General features: G+C 42.8%; 1 protein-coding gene across 1 annotated transcript in view; it reads left to right on the top strand.

The window, feature by feature from the left end:
• sugct (succinyl-CoA:glutarate-CoA transferase) overlaps positions 1–18,601 on the top strand; it is a gene marked incomplete at both ends in the record, with an annotated part of 86,263 nt that overhangs the window by 49,382 nt on the left and 18,280 nt on the right. Inside the window, 5 exons of the mRNA XM_080854850.1 lie at positions 2,016–2,101; positions 2,243–2,293; positions 2,432–2,552; positions 3,458–3,549; positions 16,136–16,279. Of these exons, the coding sequence (XP_080710976.1) occupies positions 2,016–2,101; positions 2,243–2,293; positions 2,432–2,552; positions 3,458–3,549; positions 16,136–16,279 (494 nt within the window). The remainder of the gene's footprint in view (positions 1–2,015; positions 2,102–2,242; positions 2,294–2,431; positions 2,553–3,457; positions 3,550–16,135; positions 16,280–18,601) is intronic.

Genomic DNA, 18,601 nt, shown 5'->3' with positions numbered 1-18,601 from the left:
ATTGATTTAATTTAGAATTTTCTTCTGTTCCTTCACTGCATTTTGTTAATTTATGAAGAATTGATGAAAATAAACTGTTAACACTTCCATTTTTGAAAGCATTCTTAGTTTACAGCATTTTTTCACACCTGCCTAAAACTTTTGCACAGTACTGTATATATTAACATTTTAATCGCGATTAATCGCATGATTTCCCTGATTAATCACGATTAATGGCATTTGTTACGCAGAATCCGATAATGAATTCAAAAGTAGTGTACAGCACACTTTTATTCTAAATGTTCTGCCATACTAACGAAAGTGCCAAAACACTTTTAACATCAGCAGGTAAATAAAATATTCAAAGTAAATCCAATCTTAAAAAATACAAAATTAAAGTTCATTGCCACTGCCAGGACATTAATGTTGTCCTGTTTGTTATGAAAAAAAAAAAAAATCCTGAGCCACAATCATATCATTAAAACAGGCCATTTCTGAGGTAACAGCAGAAACATTTAACTTTCATCAGGGAGCAGCATAACCAGTCTATATTCAGTACCAAATGTCCCTGTTAGACCGGCCAACGGAGTCGAACGTCCGCACATGGCAGCCATCTTCCTCCAGTAAGATTGCTCACCCATAACATTGTGTTGGTAGTTGTACATGTACTTCTTAAATAACCATAATTTTCAACCGATTCTTAAACGGTTTGGTTTGTTATAGACGTCAGAGATGTAGTTATGATGGGCAACGCGACGAGACATCTAGCCTTTATATCTACGGTTTATCTGTTTCCTGTTTCGCGGCAGACTTTTACAAAATAAAAGCCTTTGAGCAAAATAATATAATCTGCGTTAACTCGCGGTAAAATAATTGTCGGCGTTAAATAATTGATGAATTAACGCGATAATAACGCGTTAACTTGCCCAGCCCTAATATTTATATATCAGGGATGCAAACATCGCGCTTTTCGGCGCCTCCCGCTTTTTTCACGTCAGTTTGGGTGACTTGTGTGAATCGTGCAGATCCGAAGAGGTTTTATTTTTAAGGGGGGGTAGGTCAAAGGAAAAAGAATAGGTTTTATCTAGGGGCTTAGCCCCCCCAAAGGTGGGAACCTAGATTCGCCCCTGGGGGACTGCTTTGTGAAGTGGTGGGCCCATGTCATGAGTTTGGGGAAATATCCAGCTCTCCATCTTTCATGGGCCACTGGTAGAGTCCTCCTTTAGTCTCATGGGAGATGTGATTGACACTAAAAGATCTAACATGAAGATCTCCACCTTCGATACAGTGCAGACTGTGAAATATGTGCTGAGGTCTAGGGACAAGACTGGCATTGGCATGTTAAAAAGAGATGACATCAACATGGGGCCAGTTGATAAAACTTTCTGCCAGAACATTAGGGCTGCAGGGAGAAGGGACAAGACTGACAGAAAGAAGAGGACAGAGGCGAAGCAGAAGAGGCAGGCGGAGTATGGCTGCTGTGCTACATGTGAAAGTGTCGAGAAGGCCAAGACTACTGGCCAAAGAGAGGCAGACATGTCTCAAACATGTTAAGAAAAATAAATGCAGCCAGACCGAAGGCCCTGGATACGTTGCAGGAGATGGCCAGGAAGAAGGAGTAAAGCAAGAAGAAGTGCCAGATATTTCAATAAGAGTTTATGTTTCGGAATAAAAAATTAAATTGAATATTCCAAATTAGTGTTGGTGTATGTTGATATTTCAGAATTTCATTTTACTCCATGTGCCTATAGCGGGGGGTCGGTGGCAATGTAATTATATGGATATTTGCCACAGGGCAACTTCAATTACCTCTCTTTTTTGACCATACATGTGTTTGCATCCCGATATATATATATAGAAGGACTAAAATATATATTACTTTTCAAGATGCCTCCTCTGACCGCACATCCTTGGTGTGTACGGCGTTATTTTTGAAAGCGGAGGGGCAGAAATATCCTTTCTGAAAATACCCGGCTATGTGTAAATGTGGTCTGACTCTCTTACCTAGAAGATGATGAGTTGCTTCTTTGTGATAGGTGCAGGGGATGACACCAGAGCTTGGGGACCTCCTTTTGTTGGACAGGAGAGTGCATATTTCATTAGTGTCAACAGAAATAAAAAGGTTTGCCATTCTCACACATTTAACAGTATTTCTGTATTGTTTTGTTTCATTTAGCTAGATATTTACAGGACAGTACAGTATATTCTTAAACCCACATGCTGTTGTCAAAATTAAAATAATAAACATTTTATCTTAACTAAGAGCATGGCTGTCAATCTCAAAGATCCTCGAGGAGCCAGGATTATAACAGAGGTACGAGAAACATTCATTTTAGATTCTAACCACTACGAAAGCATTATGCTAAATTTTAGGCATTTTGACCCATTTTAATGTAGATTCGAGTATATGTATGACTGGAGCAATGTTGCCTTTACCTCCCTTATTTCACAGTTGGCAGAGGTCTGTGATGTCCTTGTGGAGAACTACCTGCCAGGGAAGTTGAGCAAGATGGGTCTCAGCTATCAGGATTTGGCGACAGTGGCACCCAGGCTGATCTACTGTTCAATATCAGGTAAGGCTTTAGCGCCAGTGGCGCCCAGACTGATCCACTGTTTAGTATCAAGTGGACTCAAGACTTTCTCATCGTCAATAGAACCATATTCACTGGGAGTTTGAACCCACAGTTGGGGGTGGGAAGCCCCTGGGACATGAGCCCAGTGTTGGGGCAAGAAACTGGGATGTGAACCCTGGCCTCCCTGTATGCACCAGAAGGGAACAAAACAGCCCAACCAACATGGCATGGGTTAACTCACAGTAAGCCTGTGGGACATCTCTGTGTGTTGGTCCTCAGGGAGCAGCCCACAAGCTGAGCTCAGGGAGTGGTCCTGTGTGATTGAATCAGGAAGCAGCCCACAGTAAGCTCAGGGAGGTGCATATTGGCAGAAGCTGCAGAGGGCCCTTCCCTGGCTAACCCAAAGGGGTACTGTGTGATTGTGGATTTTGTGGATTGTACTCATGGGGCAAGCCACAGTGGGTACAGAGAGCCACGTATATTATGATGTACAGTGTGACATTTTTAAGGGTTTGGTAAAATAATTTTTAGTAACAATGGCCCATATGTCTAAGAGGTGTTCAAAGCCCAGAATGACCTGGTGAATAAAGAAGTCACTAACAAGGCTACTAGCTAGCTTTCTTGTTCAGTCTTTTGCACCATTCTTTTAAAGCAAGGACACGTCACTTCACTTCCATGGATATTGGCCACAAGGACACTTCATGTAAAATGTAATCCTAATGCATTGCAGTCATTGATAGACCTGGCCTTGACTGTAACCATGACTCCTCAAGTGTGACGCATTAGTCAAAAGTAACAGTAATGGCAGTTTATTGATAATTAAATGTGCAGTTAGTGTGCTTATTGTGCAGCAATATTTTCTTGTCATTGTGAGTATTGGGTATTTTCTTGTCATTGTGCTTCAGGGTATGGACAGACTGGGCCTCAGTCACACAAGCCAGGATATGACTCCATTGCATCTGCTATATCTGGCATGATGCATATCACAGGCCCTGAGGTGAGGTTACATCTGGCTAAGGGTCTTTAAATAGGAGGGTATAAACGTAGCACACATGTGAAAGTTACTGTATATTAGGATACTCTTCATAATGATTGTTCTAGGGGTGTCACGATACCAAAAATTCAGTAGTCGGTACCAATACCAGTAAAATAACACGATTCTCTATACCAATTTCGATACCACGGTAAAAATAAAAAAGGATTTTCCAAGATTCCATGCACTTGAACTTGAAACATGATCTTCTTTATTAAAATATGTGAAAATAGCAGAATGTCATGACAGTGATTCTTGAGACCTGGGACAAAACATGTCCGTGACATAAATCACAGATTTTCATCTTAAAATGTACATAATATATTTTAAAAGCCTCACCAAACTCATTAACAGGACAAGGGTAGCACAACAAAGTGTGTTTTGTTGTTTTCTAACATTTAGTTTTTATTATATGATATGATATGTGACCTAGTGCCTACAAAAACCCATGTCCGAAAGCAGGTCACATCACACTCCAATGCTTTAAAAAGTCTGAAAAGTGATATAAAATTGAACTTTATCTACAGTGCCTTGCATAAGTATTCACCCCCTTGGATGTTTTACCCTTTTATTGCTTTTATAAATCAGTCATAGTCAATATAAGTTGGCTTTTTGGACAAAAAAAAATCACAAAAAAGCCCTCTTTAACTTCAAAGTGAAAACATATTTCTACACGGTTATGTAAATTAAATAAAAATATGTAATGAAAATAAGTGATTGCATAAGTATTCACCCCCTCTATCACCCCCTTTATATAGACTGACCTAATTCAACAGAGGTCCAGCCAATTGGTGCTAGAAGTCTCACAATTTGTGAAATGGGGATCAGTGTGCAGTGAATGTGTCTCAAGTGATTGTAGTATAACGACACCTGTGTCTGGAAGGCCCATTCACTGGTCAGTATTCAGTAATCAGTATTACTGGCTATTGTTAAACCATTAAGACCCAAGATCACTCTAAGCAACTCAGAGAAAATGTTGTTGAAAAGTATAGGTCAGGGGAAGGATACAAAAAAATGTCCAAGGCACTTAACATCCCCTGGAATTCTGTTAAATCCATCATCAAGAAATGGATGGATTGTAGCACATGTGTAAATCTGCCTAGATCAGGCCGTCCTCACAAATTGAGGGGCCTTGCAAGAAGGAGACTAGTAAGAGAGGCCACCAATAGACCTATGACTACTCTGAAGGAGTTTCAAGCTTCAGCAGTTGAGATTGGAGAAACTCTGCATACCACCACTGTTGCCTTGGTTCTTCACCAATCAAAGCTTTATGGAAGAGAGCCACTGTTGAAAAAAAGGATCAACTACAGTTCGCCAAAAGGCATGCGGGGAGTCTCCATGGTCAAGTGGAAGAAGGTTCTGTGGTTTGATGAGACCAAAGTGGAGCATTTTTTCAACAGTGACTCTCTTTCATGAAGCTTTGATTGGTGAAGAACCAAGGCAACAGTGGTGGTATGCAGAGTCTCTCCCATACCAGCTGCTGAAGCTTGAAACTTCTTCAGAGTAGTCATAGGTGTCTTGGTGGCCTCTCTTACTAGTCTCCATCTTGCATGGTCACTCAGTTTGTAATGGCGGCCTGATCTAGGCAGATTTACACATGTGCCATATTCCTTCCATTTCTTGATGATGGATTGAACAGAATTTCAGGGGATGTTAAGTGCCTTGGACATTTTTTTGTATCCTTCCCCTGACCTATACTTTTCAAAAACCTTTTCTCTGAGTTTCTTAGGGTGATCTGTGGTCTTCATGGTGTAACAGTAGCCAGGAATACTGATTACTGAATACTGACCAGTGAATAGACCTTCCAGACACAGGTGTCGTTATACTACAATCACTTGAGACACATTCACTGCACACTGATCCCCATTTCACTAATTGTGAGACTTTTAGCACCAATTGGCCGGACCTCTGTTGAATTAGGTCAGTCTATGTATAGGGGGTGATAAAGGGGGTGAATACTTATGCAATCACTTATTTTCATTACATATTTTTATTTCATTAACATAACTGTGTAGAAATATGTTTTCACTTTGACATTAAATAGAGCTAGTTTGTGAATTTTTTTGTCCAAAAAGCCAACTTATATTGACCATGACTGATTTATAAAAGCCAAAAAAGGGTAAAACATCCAAGGGGGTGAATACTTATGCAAGGTACTGTATATCATATGTAAATAACATATTAACTATTTCACAGACATTAAAAAAATATATTTTGAAACATTTGTATGTACTTTCTGGTCAGTTGAACATGTGTCCAGAGTTTTCGTCAACACCATCAGACTTTTTTAAATTGGGAAAAAAAATCAGGAATAATTTAGGGCAGCTTTAACTCAAAGGACCCCTTTCCTTCCTCCTTGGTCTTCCTGGTGACATGAGAAAGTTTTAGCATATCTATTTACTAATATGCACATGTCACAACCATATCGTATCAACTCCAAAATGGCTAAAGACTCAACATTAGAGCAAAATGTTCTGCAATCTAGTGTTTATTTATAGATTGGCAGGACCATGATCAACTGATGATTAACAAGATGGCTCCTGTGAGAATCTTGTGTGATATAAGGAGAAATGTGCTTTTTTTGTCAACACCATCAAAACACCATGTCTGATGGCAGCCCCGCCGACAGGGGGGGACAAACGGGTACGTTGTCCCGGGCGGACTGGCCCTGGAATGGGGGGGGCCCATAACTGGACCCCCATGAAGTTGGGATTAATTATTGTATGTATACTTCAAAATGTGTTGATTTAGAGAAGAAAAGTGCTTTATTTGCATTCAATTAATGACTCCTAGATTGTTTGCCTTCATTGCCCTTGAAAAAACGGCCAATAACCCCCTATCACCCCTATGCCAAAATGGTTTGGTCTTTGGAGAAGAAAAAAGACGACATCATTCCATTAGTGGTCAGTGCGCGAGCCAATTACGGTAGTCGATTCAACATGCACAAGTCAGGATCCCTGAAAAAGAAAGAAAGGCGAAAGCCTGAGGGGATCTCTTTATAAATATTTCAGGAAAGACTCAGGTGATGCTGCAGGTACCAGTAAAGACAGCTGTGCAGCAGAGCCAGGTAAGACACGGCCAACTTTTTCCAGCCCCGTCGTCAAGTAACACAGGCACAGGAGGCGTGTTAAACATATTAGCGCAGCACCACATGAGCAAGTCACACGGAGATCAATATTAGACAGACAGGGGGCATTGAATAATTTGATAACCACAATGGCTTTATTACACTGTGTTTCATACGCCTATATCTAATTGAATCTTAGAATATGCACATTACCCCGCAAATAGGCCCATGTCCAAATCAAATGTTTCAGGCAGGCACGCGCTGCGCACTCAAATCAGGCTGAATTGATTTGAGAATCATCCCCAGTCAGCTGAATTACAGCCAGTGTAACGCGGCTCATGGTTTAAAATAAGCCAGTGGCATGGCAACGTGTGAAATTGCCATTTAGATAGAGTTGGATGTAACGAATGGGTTATAAACGTGAGGTTTTGGGGTAGCCTGCAACTTAGTTTCTGATTGCCGTTAACTTGACACTCGCCAGATAAATGGGCTCCGCCCTTGTTCCCCAAACATTCTCTGGAAGTTCAGCGGACATACACGTGGGTCTGGCGATAAATAAAAGTACCCTTGACATGAGAGAATTTTGTCCCAGGCCCAGCCAAACCTGTCACCGGCCCTGTCTGATGGTCTTGACGTTTCTCTGATGGTGTTGACATTATTTTAATGCTGTTTATGCCAAAAATATCACTTCCTATGCATTTTTATTGCTGGGTGGGCCATTCTACCGAATTGGTGCAAAGTCACGTCGGAAATATTTTGAATTTTTTTATGTTTTATTCCCAAAACTTTGTCTGTATGTATATTGTACCATATCTTAAGTACACATATATAGTAAAAGAACAGTCAATTTTTATATTGAATTTTCAGAATGTGTTGGAATGTTTTTCCTCTTCCAAAAATTGTCACTACCGAAACATCACATTTACTATAGTAAAAAAGTATTATTATTGACCTGTTCAGATTGTGTTTCCTTCCCTTCTCTGAAGAGTATTTTTACAAATATTTCTTGAAGGTTTTCACAATGCAATCCATAAAAATGAAATTTTTACCAAATTTTCAAGTTCAATTAATCTGTTTCGGTAGTGACTGCACTGTTTCGGTAGTGACTGCACTGTTGGATGGATGTTCATTTCTCTCCCAAAATCTTCCAAAAGGTGCTCTGGGCCGCCCTTTAGTCCACACAACCCATTTATTTAAAAATGATGGGATTGAACTACTTACCATTTCATTTTGTCACTACCGAAATCATCTGGTCACCACCATATGTTTCGGTAGTGACTGTTTCGGTAGTGACAATTCTAGCTAACTATAAGCATAAATAAAGAATTCTAGCAAGCACAAGGCTTGCAAACAAATCTTTGAAGAGGTGTACACACATACAAACGATGTTTTGATTTTGCATGAAACCCCAAAAGGTTTACTTAATTGAAGAAAACATGGGTTTCGGTAGTGACGATTCTTAAGGTTACACGTCGATTTTCAGACTTTGGAACACATTTATATAAAAACTATGGGATTTAGCTACTTACCATTCAACCATGAGGGACAGGGATGCAGTGTCACTGCATGGTCAAAAATGCAGGGTCGTGGCTAAAACACAGGCTCAGCCAATGGACTAAAACTCTTGTGTTTCGGTAGTGACATGAAAACTAGGGACATGATTTTTTTGAGTATAGTTAATTGATTTAAAAATGTAACTAACAATAAATCTAAATATTCCAAGTTCTGTTTCAACCCAATCATAAAGATCTTTGAAATTAAATCATTTAAAAAAATTGAAAAGTGTTATTTAAAGGCATTGAAATTTAGATGTCAGGGTTGGGGACAGCTACTTCCCAATAGAAAGTACCCTATAAATGATGATTTTGTATATATTTAGCTTATCACTATCTCATTTAATGCAATGGGTTTATATAGACCATAACATTTTCTTAGTAAATATCTATGCCTAAATACCTCATTGTTTTGTAAATTGTTTTTATTGTTGAGGGACTGCATATTACACGAATTTGGTAGAATGGCCCTGCTATTTGAGTTTCATGTGCCGAATTAAATCTAGTTTAGATATAGAGTGTCAACTCCCTCAGATATATTTTTTATAGTATTTTTTGAAAAGGGTATCTGGTTCATTCCTTGAAGGATATTTGTTCATAGACTAACACATTTCCAATGCAGATGTGTATTTTTAATGCTTAAAAATGTCTGTTAAATCTGAAGGTTAAAGACAAATGCAATTCATGATATGATTTCAATTCTACTCATTAAACATTGACTTCTTTGGCTCTAAACTTTTGTTTTTAATGATTTAAAGACCTGTGTACCTTATAAGGGGAACTGGGAAAACTAATGAGTGAATTATTTCTGATAAGATAGTTTAAAATAATTTCCATAAGTATATATTTATGTTTATGATGGTGCTGACAAAAATCAAGTGCTGATCCAGCAAACATTCAATTAACAAAATATACAACTGGGAGGTTGAACCAAAACATGATTGGATAGACAAAACTTCATTTGACATAAATCTAATCATATATTTTTCAAAATTCAAAACCTGTTTTGTCCCTTATCTCAAGAATCACTGATAAGACATACAAAACATGTGCAATATAGCATAGCACAACATAATAAAGTGTTATTAATGGTTAAAGTGCAACAACTAGTGAACCCAGACACATTCCAGACTTCCAGGCATCTTTTTAAAAGGTACTGTGCAAAAACAACAACGGTACAAAACAAAACCGTGGATAACAGTGCAGCCATTCAGTTAACAAGATGAACATGAGTTTTGAGCTTCTTAAAGGACGTATTAAATACAAAATAAATTGAAATGTTTTGAAAAAATAAATAAATTGGGTAATCGTGTTTTATCAAACCAATTGCATATTTATGTGTAACTATATTAAACTAAGACATTCTGTGAATTTCCCTAGTTTAGTCCTGATACTTGCAAGATACATGCTCTCTCTTTCTCTCGCTACCTCCTTCTAACCAAGGTAGGATATAGGCTAACGTTAAAACTACAGCATAGCAAACCTAAACTACGTACATAACATAAGCCATTGTAACACACGTGCCCATCATTTTAAACATCATGTAACGTGTATTTCAGTAATACAGATTTAAAAAACTGAAAAACTGCATTATTTGGATGTTGTTAATATGAATCAGAACTATCCTTGAGTTCTTTAAACAGATACAGATGACAGTACTCTCAATTTAGCAAAGCACCTGAAAGACAACTCCCTTGGTCTGAAGAACACGGTAGCATCGTTTGCATAATGTTCAAAAGTAGGGTGACTAGACGTCCTGTTTTACCCGAACATGTCCTCTTTTCGAGACCTGAATAATGCGTCCGGCAGGGATTCCAAAAGCGTCCGGGATTTAGCCTCGTCGGATATTTGTGTTTCTCTGGGTGTTTCACAAACTAATATTACGTCTTTTGGAAAGGGTATCTCCCTTACGTTCCACCTTTTTGCGCGTGCTCTCATTGGTCGACCGCCTTCCCAGTGTTGCCAGATATGATAATTATCCTCCAAAATGAGCCTATGATATTACCTGCTCAATAACGCTTTGTGCAGAAATTTTGGCCAGTAGGATTGTAAACAGAGACCGTATATAACCAAATACGGACGTGCAGAATCGTTGCATCAATTGTTTGTGACATACAGAATCGTCGCATCAATTGTTTGTGACTACAGCATAGATTGCTTGTGGCTACAGACTACACAACCTGCAAAATGGAAACATCACCTGAGGACTCAATCATCCTGCAAAACGCCCAAAACATGATCGCTTACCTGACTGATGACATCCGTAGACTTTCTGCTGAGCTGCGAAAGAAAGAAGCGATCCTCTCCAGTTTCAGTGAAAAATTCCGGGAGAAAGAACTTTTACTCTCCAGCTTCACTGATCTCGCAACCAATCAATCAAAGCAGATCTCCACCCTCAGTGCAGCCCTCCAGGACACAGTCCTCTGGGACCCATCAGGCATCCGAGCACCTGTCCCCTCCACTCCTGGCCCTAAACCCTGGACGGAGGTCATCGTTCGCGACCGGAGAAGAAGGCACACTAGGGCGGTCACACCTGCTCTGCCCCTCGGAAATCAGTATGAGGCCCTCTCCGCAGTCGAACCTTCAAACACTCCACCGGCCAAGTCGAATGAACAGCAGGACCTGCCGCGTGCCTCGCCAGCCAAGTCATCACCTCCAGCAACTTCCCACTGGACGCATGCCAGTGTCCCGGCAATTGAGGCTGCTCCTCCGGTCGATTCCTCCTCAAACGGCTGTCCAAGGGTTCCTCCGGTGAAGCATCCGTCCGTCGCCGCATCTGCCATCCAGTCCGATCAACCAGGCCAATGGATATTCCTCATCCCGGCGAAGGCTGCTGCAGGAGGCAGTCTCCAGGCGATAGGCACCTTTTCCCACTGTGCCTCCTGAGGCGGAGCCCGACAGTGCCTCTCCTCTCCAGCCCTCGGTGGAACAGCCGCAGCAGGGAGCCTCTGGAAGCACTGCCACCACACACTGTATCCCCGGCCCCAAGATCCCAGTCATTCAGCCACTGTTCCCACCATCCACTCTGATAATCGGCGACTCCCATCACTAGACATTTGCGCTTCTTCAACGTTATCACGCGTTGTATGCCAGGCGCATTGGTTACTGATGTCCTGGCTGAGCTCCGGGATATGCTACCAACTCTCCCATCTACAATTCGGAGGATTATCGTTCATGTTGGGTCAAATGACTCTGCTTGTTGTCAGTCAGAGCTCACAAAAACTGACTTCAGAGCTCTCATTAGCTACCTTAAGCAGTGTGGTAAATCTGTATTTGTCTCGGGTCCAATTCCTACCATTGGGCGCAGGAACGAGCATTTCAGTAGACTTTTGAGCCTTAACACTTGGCTTCGGGCCACTTGCGGGGAAACCAACGTGGGCTTTATTGACAATTTCGATGTTTTCTGGAACAGACAATCACTCTACTTGAGGGATGGATTACACCCAAACGCGAAAGGCTCACGCCTGCTAGCTGCAAATATCCACTATGCCGTGACATGCATAGACAATAGGATGTCTATGGTGACACGCAGTCGCCATGCTCAGAAATGACTTCCTGCCTCTGACTCTCCTGTGGAAACTACGATCCTGCAGCTTACAGCATCTAGCGTCCTCTGCTGTCTCATTCCGGTATTGACAACAAATAGAAAAATACCCAAGACTAGGCAAAGTGGAAAATATGGAGTGCATCGCCGCGTATTACGCAGCTTGCAGAGACTTCCACCCTCAACTCTGTCTCCTATCACCATGGAGCTGTTTAATACACAATCCCTCACAAATAAATCCCTCCTCATAAATTACCATATTATAGAGAAAAGGCTTGACTTCATGTGCCTAACTGAAACCTGGCATAAACCAGCGGACTACTACGTGCTCAATGAAGCATGCCCACCTGGATACCACTACATGGAGAAAGCCCGCAGCTCTGGTCGTGGTGGTGGACTGGCCATCATACACCGGGCTGAAATAAAACTATCTCCTCTGCAAATGCCTGACCTTTCCTCTATGGAATGTCTGGCCTTCAAATGCAAACACCCATACCCCATGACAGTGCTTCTCATTTACCGTCCTCCAAAGCCAAACTCATCTTTTTTACCAGAGATAAGTGATCTGCTGACCTCACTCTGCAGTATCTCAACAAACATTGTCATTGTTGGTGATCTTAATATCCATGTCGACAACCCCTCCTGTCTGTTTGCAGCAGATTTCCTGAATGTGCTTGAGTGTCTTGGCCTGCAGCAGCATGTTGAGGTCCCTACTCACACCAAGGGGCACACTCAGGATCTGGTCATCACTGACACTGCCCTAATCAATAACATACAGGTCTACGATCTTGGTGTATCTGACCACAAGGTGGTCTCAATGGCCTTTACTTTTATGCTGCCTACCACTACACTTAGGCGTCAAATGTCTTTTCGAAACTGGAAAAAAATTGACGCAGCCACTATAAGCATGGATCTCCAGCTCATCACCTGTCCAGCATCTGCATCAGCGGAAGAATTAGTGGGGATCTATAATACCTCCCTGAGCAGTGTTTTTGATCTCCATGCCCCGGTCAAGTCACGTATTGTCAATTTTTCATGGTTTGCTCCATGGTTCACTCATGAACTGCGGAAAATGAAAACAGCTGGGCGTGTCTTGGAACGGCGATGCAGGCACTCTGGGCTCACAGTCCATAAGCTGGCCTTCCGTGAGCATCAAAAGGTCTACTCCAATTCCCTTAAAGATGCTCGCTCACAGTTCTACTCCAGCCTAATAAATAAAAACCCTGGAAACTATACAGAAGAGCAATGCAACAGCTTCATTGACTTTTTCAGATCGAAGGTCGACAGCATTCGCTCTGAGATGTCTAGCTCTCCATCTCTGCTTCCCTCTGACGCCAACACCTTATCTGCAAGTGTGCTGTCTCCCCTGCATCTTGCTGAGGATCAGGAGAACCATGTTGAAGAAATTATCAGAAAAATGAAACCCTGTACCTGTACCCTGGACCCCATTCCCACAGCTCTGCTCAAGTCACACATCCCCACTCTCAGTCCTCTCATCACCAAAGTTGTCAACCTTTCCCTTCAGTCAGGCTGTGTCCCACCGGCTCTCAAGGTCGCTGTCATCCGTCCCCTTCTCAAGAAGCCCACCCTGGACCCGGAGGTCCTAGCCAACTACCGGCCTATCTCCAACCTTGCCTTCCTGTCCAAAGTGCTAGAGAAGGTAGTTGCTTCTCAACTTCAGGACCACCTCAAACACAACAACCTGTTTGAAAAATTCCAGTCAGGATTTTGTTCAGCCCACAGCACTGAAACCGCCCTGCTCAGGGTGACGAATGACTTGCTGATGACAGCCGATGCAGGATCACCCTCACTCCTCATCCTCCTGGATCTGACTGCTGCATTCGACACAGTGGATCACACGATCCTCCTAGAGCGCCTCCACACCACCATTGGACTGTCAGGCTCTGCACTCAAGTGGTTCCAGTCCTACCTTTCTGGCAGAACTGAATATGTCTCACTGGGAAGTTGCAAGTCCAGACAGCTCCCTGTCTCCTGTGGTGTTCCGCAAGGGTCTGTCCTCGGCCCCATTCTCTTCATTATTATCTACATGCTCCCCCTCGGCTGTGTTGTCAGCAGACATGGGATGTCCTTCCACTGCTATGCCGATGACACACAGCTGTACATCAAAACTGCCCCAAGCCCCTCTGCTGCCATGTCATGTCTCACTGCCTGTCTTGGGGAGATAAAGGCATGGATGAGAAACAACTTTCTCCAGCTAAACAGCAGCAAATCCGAGGCCCTTCTTGTTGGCACTCCACACCAGGTCCAGTCATCCTCCATAACTCATCTCACCTTCGACAGTCAGGTCATACCCCTCTCCACCACAGTCACAAATCAACGATCATATAAAGCATCTGTGCAAAATCTCCTTCTACCATCTCAAAAACATCGCCAAGCTCCGCCCCACTTTAACCCTGCCAGATGCTGAGAAGCTCGTCCACGCCTTCATCTCCTCAAGACTGGACTACTGCAATTCACTGTTCACTGGGATCACTGGCAGGAACATCCAAAAGCTGCAGTACATTCAGAACAGCGCTGCCAGGATCCTGATGAGAGTCAGGAAATACAATCACATAACCCCCATTTTACACTCACTACACTGGCTCCCTGTCTCATCCCGCATTGACTACAAAGTCCTTCTTCTCACCCACCAATGCATAAACGGTCGTGCCCCCCCTTACCTGCAAGAACTCATCACTCCCCAAACATCAAATCGCCCCCTCAGATCCAATAACAGTTTGTTCCTGCAGGTCCCAAACACCAGGCTACGCACCATGGGCGACTGGGCCTTCTCCACTGCAGCCCCGCGACTGTGGAACAGCCTCCTGGACCACTCTGAGATTCTGCTGGAATGAAGAGTGCTTTACAAATAAAATGAATTATTGTTATTATTATTACGATACGCCATTTCCAGTCTGACAACACTTCACACCTGGCCGCCTCCACTAGTTTGATCTTACACCCACAACGTCACCTGCGCCGTCCCTCAAGGCTCTGTGCTGGGCCCCACCCTCTTCTCCCTCTACCTGCTCCCCCTGGGTAATGTCATCAGCAAGCATGGGATTCCCTACCATTGCTATGCTGATGACACACAGCTCTACATTAGGACAACACCCACTTCTGCTGCACCTCTGCCAACATCTACTCTGACCACCTGCTTGGAGGAGATTGAGGCGTGGATGAAGGTAAACTTCCTACAGCTGAACAGTTCGAAAACGGAAACCATACTAGTCGGCACACCACATCAGCTCCGCTCTTCCACCATCACTAGCATTACCTTCTCTGGCCAAAACATCTCTCTCTCCAAATCAATTACCAACCTGGGTGTAAAAATGGATGCTGAATTGACTTATGACACCCACATCAAACCCCTCTGCAAGGTTTCATTCCATCACCTCAGGAACATTGCCAAACTCCGTCCATCACTCACCCTGGCAGATGCAGAGAAGCTTGTCCACGCCTTTGTCTCCTCCAGACTTGATTACTGTAACGCACTCCTCATTGGGATCCCTGGCAAGAGCATACAGAGACTGCAATACATCCAGAACAGCGCTGCCAGGATCCTGATGAGGGTGCGTAAACACGACCACATCACCCCCACCCTGAAAGCACTTCACTGGCTCCCAGTCCCACTCAGAATTGAGTTCAAGGTCTCCCTCCTCACCCACAAATGCCTATACGGACATGCTCCCCCCTACCTCAGGGAACTCCTCTCCCCCCAGACCTCCTCACGCTCCCTCCGTTCTGCATCTGCAAACACCCTTCAAGCCACCAGAACTAAGCTCTGCACCATGGGTGACCGGGCTTTCTCCTCTGCTGCCCCAAGGCTGTGGAATGCCCTCCCTGACCATCTCAGGGCCCCATAGTCTACTGACGTTTTTAAAAAAGGCCTAAAAACTTATCTTTTTTCAAAAGCTTTCTGCTAATTATGTTCATTGTTGTTGTTTTTATGTGAATATGTAGCACTTTGAGATCTATATGATGTAAAGTGCAATACAAATCAAATGTATTATTATTATTATTATTATCGTTTACAATAGTAAATGGCAGATATGCGTGTGAAAAACATGTCAAAACTTCGACTGGAACACCGAAGCGTATACTGCCCCCGTCAGTTCCAGAAGAACTGTAGCACCGATTCTAACAGCTGGCACCGGCGCTTACGGTACCTACGGTACTTCAAAAAAATGGGTATCGTCGGTGTTTTGTTATTTTAGTACCGAAAGGTATCGTAAGTATCGGTTCTCGTGACATCCCTAGATTGTTCAGTGATGACTGTTCCTGTTCCTTTACATCTTAAAGAATGCTTTTGGTTTGTATGTCTATGTATGAAATGTGGACATATTGGTTCTTGAATGTGCTGCAACTGATCACTACCTCTTCTAGAATGGTGACCCTGTGAGGCCAGGGGTGGCAATGACTGACCTCGCCACAGGCCTCTACGCCCATGGAGCCATACTGGCAGCTTTACTGCAAAGACAGAAGACAGGCAAAGGAGTCCACATTGACTGTAACCTGCTTTCCTCTCAGGTAAGTTATACTGGGATTTTGCAACACAGCCAATTGGAACTCCCCATTGCAACACGCTCTGCACTCTGTTGTTCTTCTAAAGATTCATCCCAGTTTCTTGCTTCATTCCCATGGAATTTGCAACATTCTAGACCAAACAATCCTCTAGCAGTAGCTTTGGGCTAAAATGTAATTGACCGATCGCCAGGGCTCCGCCCCCTAGTTATTGTTACTACGTCCGACACAATTCACGGAACTGTCCACCTAAAAGCCATGTCAAGTATGGGTACAAGCGCTACAACTGTCAGTATGAGTGATGATTTTTGGAGTAATACTTCCGCGGTATCCTCCAGATCAAGCCAAAAGGGACTGCAATATGGAGTATATCCAGTGGAAGGATATATCCAAAATATTAAGATCAACAACGAAGTGGACACAACAATAATTGAAGCAAAGGCATACAGGTCTCAATAATAAAATAAAAAAATAGAAACCCTACGACCTCTTCATTGAAATGCAACCAGCACAACCTTGTAGACTAGTCATGTTATTTCACCACTGGGTAAGATCTGTATATAATGTTTCAAGCTAGCTAATAACCTCCAAAGATTATTCTTATTATTTATTCCGTCTCTGGCGAGAGACTCTGGAGGTATGTAGCTAGCTAGGATGGTGACTATCCATCAATGCAATGTTGATGTTACCGTCAGTAAAACATTTTGTAAATGTGCACACTGAGTTATCAAAGCTGGCGATTGCGAACGCCAGCAGCATACATACAAAGTGTTCGTTAAAAGTTCTGTTCAATGTTGTATCAAGCATAAATACAAACTACAAAGTGTTCGTTAAAAGTTTTGTTCAATGCTGGCGTTTGCTATCAATAGCTTCGACAGCTCTGCCTGCATTCATACAGACAGTAACATTTGACATTTAGACGGTCACATACATTAACATTTACATTTTTTAACATGAACACTTTAGTTGGAGACTAGTTATGTTATTTTAGTGGTAATAAAATGCAAGTATTCATGAACCATAACTGTTTGGGGAATTCTTCTCAACTAGATAGTTAGCCATCATACCTAGCGATAGCTAGCTGGCAGCAAGCAGTTCATTTACTTTGGAGCAGACATGTGCATTTTGCGATATATTGAGTTGGGTGTGGGGTCACCACACTGTTTAATCCACAGCTGGCACCTTTGCGCCTGTGTTTTGGGCTTTGGGGAAGCGGGAAAAAACGACGTATCCCTCTAATCTCTCAGGGTACCTCATGTCATACCTACAAGTCCCGTAGGCACACTGTTTAACCATGCTGCTCAGACCTCAAAGTTGTCGGACCTTCTTCTCTTAGCAGCGGTTGCTAAGGTATGATTGGACAAGGGCCGTTCTAGGGAGGAGTTTCGCGATCGGTCAATTGACAACCTGAGATTCTCCTTTGTAACCATACAAAGGAAAATAAAGGACACAAGGTAAACAACAGCTCTTACAGTGGTATGTGTTTTCATAATACACTGCATCTATGTAAGACAACTCCTGCAGTGGTATGTTTTTTCATAAAACCATGTGTCTATGTAAGATTCAAGGGTTTGGTAGTGTGGTAAATAAGCTGATTGAATCCCTACTTGAACCCCTCAATAAGATCTAATTAGTCTAAATCTGAAAACCTATAAAACCATGACTCATTAGGAAACAGACTAAATGTGATCTAATATTAATCTAAGTATCCTCTTCAAACATTAACTTTGCAAAAACCCAGCAGACCCAATCAAAATCTCAGTGTGCTCTAACTCTTAACACCTCTCAGGCTGGGACATGGTCAAACTCTTAGGCTGGACTCACACGTACGCGTTGAGCCGTTGAGGGAGACGGATCCCCATTCACTTTGAATGGGGTGAGTTCGGCAAAGGATGACGACACCCTGTTCAAAGTGAATGGGGATCCGTCAACCTTGACGGCTCAACGCATTCCAACGCGTACGTGTGAGTCCAGCCTTAGGCTAGCTTTACACGACAACGATCTGAACACAAACCGCAAAAGTGGCGTTGCGTTCCCACTTTTTATTTCGCGTTTAGACGAGCGACTTTGGGTGGAAATCTGCATGCACACGGGGACGCAAAAATGTGTGAAACTTGATGTAGTATGCATGCCAGGTGGCTAGGTGGTACTGTGAAGCACTGTCATACAACAACACCAAGAGCGCGCGCATGCGTTGAAACGTCCTTCTACTTCTCTCCTTAGCGCGAAATCGAAATTCGGAAAACCAAAGCATGGCAGCAATCCGACATGTTAATTTCCTGTAAGTGTGGCCATTAAAATAATGTTGAATCTGACGTTTGTTGGTGT

The sequence above is a fragment of the Sprattus sprattus genome (genome assembly GCF_963457725.1).
Source record: "Sprattus sprattus genome assembly, chromosome: 17".
In the NCBI taxonomy this organism is placed as follows: Eukaryota; Metazoa; Chordata; class Actinopteri; order Clupeiformes; family Clupeidae; genus Sprattus; species Sprattus sprattus.
Note: the sequence above shows the minus strand (reverse complement) of the source record. Positions and strands in the feature narration are given on the sequence as shown.